This window comes from Saimiri boliviensis, chromosome 2 (genome assembly GCF_048565385.1).
Source record: "Saimiri boliviensis isolate mSaiBol1 chromosome 2, mSaiBol1.pri, whole genome shotgun sequence".
Classification (NCBI taxonomy): domain Eukaryota; kingdom Metazoa; phylum Chordata; class Mammalia; order Primates; family Cebidae; genus Saimiri; species Saimiri boliviensis.
Window position 1 is genome coordinate 139432180 of NC_133450.1, and position 6183 is coordinate 139438362.

Sequence of the window (6183 nt, forward strand, 5' to 3'; positions counted from 1 at the left end):
CGTGCTGAGGGCCCAGGTGGCCCTGCCTGGTCCTGCGGGTCTTACTGCTGGGTCTTAGGCCTGTGGGTCTTACTTGTGCGGGACCGAGGAGCAGAGCCCTGTCCCACCCTGCCCACCGCCAGAGCCTGAGCTCCGTGGGCGGCTGACCTGCAGGAAGCACCCCGGGACCCTCAGGCCCAGCCCCCCGCACCCACCCGCCCACCAGGCCCCTCACACCGTTGGCCTGTGGCACCCACCACGGAGAACTGGGCCGAGGCTGGTCCCCTGTCCTTCCTCCCACTTCCCACCCTCTCCCTGCACCCAAGGGAGCACCCAGCCAGCCCCCACCCCAGAGGACCCCACAGATAGGCGGAGTCACCAGGAACTGCTGAAGCTCTTTATCGAGAACCAAGAGGGGGACACAGAGTGGGAAGAAGGCGGGAGCTGGTAGGAAGGGGTGCAGCCGCCTGGGTTCTGCAGGGGCAAGGGGACTTTCTCCATGTCCCTGTGAACGACGCAGGTGCTGGGTGGTGCCGTCCTTGGGCTGCTGAGGAGCCAAGGTGCCCTCTGCCCTAGAAAGGGGGGGAGGGTGAGTGAGACCAGGACAGGGAGGGTGGGAGGGGATGCTTTATGGGGGCACATGCGGGCTCTTGGGTGCTGCAGTGTTAGGGCACATGTGAGCTCTCCGGGGCTACAGTGTGGAGTGCGCATGTGGACTCTAGGGGACTGCAGAGTGGAGGCAGATTCGGGCTCTCAGGGGCTGTGGTGTGGGGGCTCATACAGGGCTCTCGGGGGCTACGGTGGGGGTCACAAGCCAGGTCCTTGAGGGCTGTGGTGTGAGGGGACACACACTGGGCTCTCGGGGGCTATGGTGTGGGGGGCACATGCGGGCTCTTGGGGGCTATGGTGAGGGTCACACGCCTGGCCCTCGGTGCCTATAGTGTGAGGGGACATGCAGGGGGCTTTCGGGGGCTGCAGGTGGGGGCTCCAGCCTCCAGATTGGAGCAGATGGGGCAGGGACCCCCCGCAGGCTGCCCACAGAGCTCCTTGCCGAGTGAAGAGGCGTCGGGTGGCTGCAGACCAGGGGGAGGGTGTGGGAAGGACAGCGATGCGGTCGGGATTCTGGTTCTGCCTACACCTGGGCAGGTGACCTCAGGTGAGTCTCTGAACCTCTGGTTCTCTCGTGCAGCCAACTAGGGGCCCATCTGATGCCACGAGCACAGGCACGCCTGCCACTTTGATGAATCTTTGAGCAATTCATGGGGTGAGCGGAGTCACAAGGACGGCTGAGGGTGAGGGGTGCTGAGGAGGAACCTGAATCTCCCGCCTACTCCCATGCATGGGGCTGCAGGGTAGACACTGTCCCCGCCAGCATCCAGCAAAGGCGGGCTTGGCACTGCGGGCTTCCCAGCTGCCCAGGAGTCATGCCCAGGGCAAGAGCAGAGGTGGGTGCCCGAGTGCTGGCAGCTCAGGAGCAGAGTTCGCACCTGCCTGGCCCACGCGGGGCGTCTCCCACCCAGGTAGGAGTGGGGTGGGTGGGAGAGACCCCTCGGCCTCTTGAAGCCCCACTGAGCCCCAGGGCTGGATTTTCTCAAGCGTCCTCTAAAGCTGTTCACTCACCCTAATCGCTCCCTGGAGAGCAGGTTTCTGCAGGAAAAGGAAGCACAGGTGAGTCAGGAGACCCCAGAAATGTAGTCAGGACTGGGGCTCTCATTGGCCACCAGCTCCACCACCCCAGGAAGGACAAAGCCAGAATTACACGCGGCGCAACTATGCGCCCGAGCAATGCGACTCTGCTGACGTCCCCATGCAGGGACATGGGGACTCCACAGGGCCATCCTTCCTACCGCTCTGCCTGGGGATGAAGATGCTCTCTGTGCTGAGCCCACGGGCTCCTGCGGCCTTCTCAAAGTCCTCCAAGGCTTCCGCGTTGTTCTCGGGGTCTCTCCCTGTGGGTGCCAGGATGAGATGTGGGTGCTCCCGGCAGCACTGGGCAGTAGCCGGCATGCTTGTCCCAGCCTGGAGGCCTCAGCTGGGCTGGGGAGGGGGACCTCACCCACCACGGGGGGACTTGAACCCAGAGGCCCTCTGGCTGGCAAAGTGGGACCAGGGCACCGTGGACAGCTCAGGAGACTCCCGGTGGCAGCAGAACTGGGAGAAGTGGGAAGGGCTCTCCATCTGTGCCAGAGCATCTCCCAGAGTGAGGATGGATGGATGGCAGGACGGGCCCACCTTGAGGGAAGCGCCTCTCCCCTCTGGGGCAGCAGGGCACTGCCTGTCCCACTCCTCTGTGATTTGCACACCCCTGGCTCCAGGGAGAACTCAGGAGCCTTCTCGGGCTTCGTCCTCAGGCAGGGATGGCACTGTCCGCAGGCGCCAGAATTCAACCCCAGGAGCTGGAAGGTCCTTTCCACGCAGACTCCTGCTCACATCCCCGCTCCTCTCCCCTGCTGGACACCCCGCAGGAACGCGCCCAAGGATGACGCTGCAGGGAGCTGCCCCGGGGGAGGGCCTGGTCCACCTGGTGACATGTGTGACCTCTAAGCTCCTGTGCCAACAGCCGCGGCTCCTTCCTGCCTCCGCCGCAGACCTAGGCTGGGGCATCCTGAATCCTGAACTCGAGGGCTGGGAATTGGGGCTTTTATCAGGAAAACCCATCCTAAGGAAACTGCAGTAGGTTCCCGGGTCCCAGTGGCTTCTCCCATGGAAAGAGGGTGCAGGAGACCGAGGGAGGAGGGAGGGCAGGAGAGAGGCTCGGGCCACGGGGTGGGGGTGTGGGACCCACCCATGAGCTTTGCCCCTCGGATCGGCTTCCCGTGCAGCTCGCCCTCACAGTAGAGGATATAGTGGTCCTTCACGTGCGACCTGATGATGTATGCCACGTGCTTGCCCCCGTCTGTGTAAGGACAGCAGCACAGTTCCGAATTAGCCACCGGAGCCTTCAGAGTAGATCCCAGGACAGCGTGCGGCCCTGGGCCCAACAAGACCCAGCCTCCAGAGCTCCCAACCTAGGTTACCCTCCAGGCCTTAGCCCCAGGCCACGGGACCCCCACTTCCCAGGAACTTGATGCACCCAAGAGGCGGCCATATCCCAGACCAGTGAGGCAAGGGAGGTTTTGGGTGCGGAGGTGGGAGTTGAGGTGCAGCCCCCACAGCCAAGTACAACTCTGCTCCTGGCCCCACCTGGGCCTCAGCCAGAGCTACAGGGAAGGCCCAGAGGGTCCGTCCCAGGACAAACCAGCCACTCCTGGTGTTTGCGGTCAGGGGTTCACGTCTCTAATGCAAATTGGCCAGGAGAGGTGGGAGTGGGCTTTTAGTGGGGTCAGAAGGCAGCAAAATTCTTTCCAGGCTAAAAAGGCCACCTCAAAAAGGCACTGGCTGCCCCCCCTGACTTTCAACGTGTGTTCGAGTTCAGGCTCCGGCCCGGGCTCCAGGACTCACCAGCCGTGTATTTTCCCGGCTCGTCAGTTTTCTCCAGGATGGCCTTCATCTCCTGGCACTGGCCGCTTATCCTGGAAAACAAGCTCCCTGGCAAAGCAGCCCTGGCCTGTGCCTCCCCCAGCCTGGGAGCAGACACGCCGCAATGCCCTGCAAAGGCGGCCCTGGGTCTGCCACACGCCCATGGAGGAGGGTGCTTCTCTGCATCTCAGACCAGGTGCCAGTGGCCCCTCCGGGCCACGCTGGAGTTCCTGTGGTCTCCCGAGGTGGCCAGGAGCTCTGCACCACTCCCGGTGTCTGCCCTCCTAGCCCCCCCGCCATGTTTGCTGCCAGAGGAACCTGGCTGCCTGGTTTGCAGGCAGTGTCTGTGGCATGGCGCTGAGCCCTCATCCCACCAGCTGCTTGCTTCCTTTTGGAGATATTTCAGGTCAAGCCCCACGTCCACCATCATCTGGCCCAGAGAGGGAAAGGTTGAGTTAGGGGATTTCGGGAAAACAAACACTAGGGTCATTGCCAGGGTCAGTGACTTCCTAAGGGCTGGTTCCCAGGACCAGAGCACAGGCACTGCATGCCACTCAGGGGGATGCCACGTGGGTGAAATCACACAAGTGGGAAGATGTGCATGTGGGAGCCACACAGGTGAAATCACACAGGTGGGAAGTGGCACAGGTGGGGGCCACACAGGAGGGAAGTCACAGATGTGAGCCACGTGGGTGGAAGGCTCACAGGTGAACACTACACAGGGACTTCAAAGGGGTCTTCTCCATGACGTCCTACGTCCCCTCTTGGTCACTCTGCAAGCCTCATCCCCGCGCTTCTTCAGAGCAGAAATTTACTGCCAGGGCTACGAGTCCACAGTCCATAGGCCCTGCCTGCAGGCCTGACTCTGGTCTAAGGTAAATACCTTTTCCCGAAGGGTCCTGCATAGCACCAGACATTCCCCAGTGGGTGAATGAAGTGGGCAGTACCCAGCACTGCCCCTGGTAGTCCATGGGGTCTGATCTGGGTCCTCTGCCCCCCAGGCCCCCTCCAGCCGAGGAATCTCAGTGGCACAGTTTGCCCTCAAGCATTACAGGAGGGGCTGAGAGGGTCCTCCCAGCAGGTCTGCCCACCTCCCCAGCACCAGAGTGCTCCCAGGTGGGGAAACGAAGGCCATAGACCAGGTTGCAGGCTGCCCAGCCAGCTGGCGACACTCACAGCATGGTGAACTTGGCTTCCAGGTTGCCCCCTTCCAGGGTTGTGAGGGTCATGGGTGTCACCGATTCCAGATTCATCTCAGGAAGCTCCCTGTCCACTGTCATAGCCTTTAGATACCATGTCCCTGATGCCTGGAGAAGGTTCCTCTATATCAGGCTCAGGCCGACCACTCCAGAGCCTCTCCCCGCTTCCTTGGCCTGCAGCCCTCAGACTCTACTTGACCCTGAGGGCTGGAGACGAGGTGCATTCCCCAATCTGACCCACCCAGAAAACACCCAGCGCCTCGCCAGGCCCACCTGAAGGTGGCTCCAGTCCCTGCAATTCAGCCAGGACCACAGGAGCCCTCACCCCCAGGGGAGAAGTGAAGTCAGCCAGACCCCTACCCTCCCAGCCTTGCCCCTCTGTGCCCCCTGCCCCCCAGCCTAGACTCCTGCTGCCCATTCTCACCATTCCCTCGGGACAGGGCTTTAACGCCCAACCCGACAATGAGGGTCTCCTTGGAAGGGGGAGGGATGGGGTCTCCATCCAGCAGTCTCAGCCTCACCCCACACCCACTCCAGCCCACCCTTCCCATCCGAGCCTCACATCCTGAATCTCCTCGTCCGAGGCCAGGAGGTGGTGGGCCTGCAGGGCAGCAATGAGGCTGAGGCTGACAGCCAGGAGCAGGACCTTCATCTCCGGGGTCTGAGTTCACGGCAGCCTGACAGGTGGCTTGCTGGGGCTGGGAGAGGCTGTGCTGCTTCTCCCGTGGCTGCCTTTTATACTGCTGGGCTCAGGGTCCCCTGGGTACCTGGCACAGGTGACTGACCAATCCCTTCCTGGATGTAAACACGGCCAGTTCTGCAATGGAGCAGATAACATGCCATTGTTGGAGGCTGGTGAATAACAGTTTGTTAATCCCACAGGATCATCCGGACAGGGCCACGTGCAGAGGAGTGGGTCTGCAGATTTCACCTGGGAGGAAACTGAAGGGAGTGAAGGGCGTGCAGACCTCCTGGGGACGTGTGGCAGTAACAGGTGCCCTCCAGCCATCCCACATGCGCTGGTATGCACACCGCCAAAGGGGTTTTGGGTTGGAGTCCGAGGGCCGTGGGCTTGGGGCTCGGCTGAACTTCCTGCATCTCTTGGCAGGTTACTTGGCCTCAGATTCATCCTGGAAAAAGAGGGACCCTCCTGTGTGGACATGGTACCATGTGCATTTAAGGAGGGTGTCCACACTCCTCAGCAAGGTGTGCAATAGGACCTTCTCTGCTCCACACACAGAGCAGCAATAGGTCAGACAGACAGAAGGCCAAGACAGTTGAGTGTGTACATGCATGTGCGTACATACACACATGCACACACACACGTATGTGCACACACTCACATAAAACCAGGAATAGAGGAGAAGCGCAGGCTGGTGATGGGGCTGAGGTGGGCCTGTTGGCTCCAAGTCCCAAGGCAGGCAGAGAAGGCCAGGGTCTAGCTCTGGGAGTGATGGGTGTGGCTTTCCTGAGTCCAGGCAGGAGGCTGGAAACCCTTCCTGACACATCCAGGGCTGTAACTTCTTATAACTGAGTGGACTCCGTG

At 61.6% G+C, this 6183-nt stretch overlaps 1 protein-coding gene across 1 annotated transcript; it reads right to left on the reverse strand.

Annotated features, from left to right (window-relative positions):
* Positions 1-439: 439 nt before the first annotated feature.
* LCN1 (lipocalin 1) lies at positions 440-5361 on the reverse strand. The gene is made up of 7 exons (XM_003941374.4): positions 5200-5361; positions 4615-4745; positions 3421-3491; positions 2765-2875; positions 1827-1928; positions 1600-1626; positions 440-551 (listed from the first exon to the last, which is right to left on the reverse strand). Exons 1-6 carry the CDS (start codon positions 5287-5289, stop codon positions 1601-1603), a joined length of 531 nt encoding a protein of 176 aa, XP_003941423.1. The 5' UTR covers positions 5290-5361; the 3' UTR covers positions 440-551; position 1600.
* Between the last annotated feature and the right edge of the window lie 822 nt (positions 5362-6183).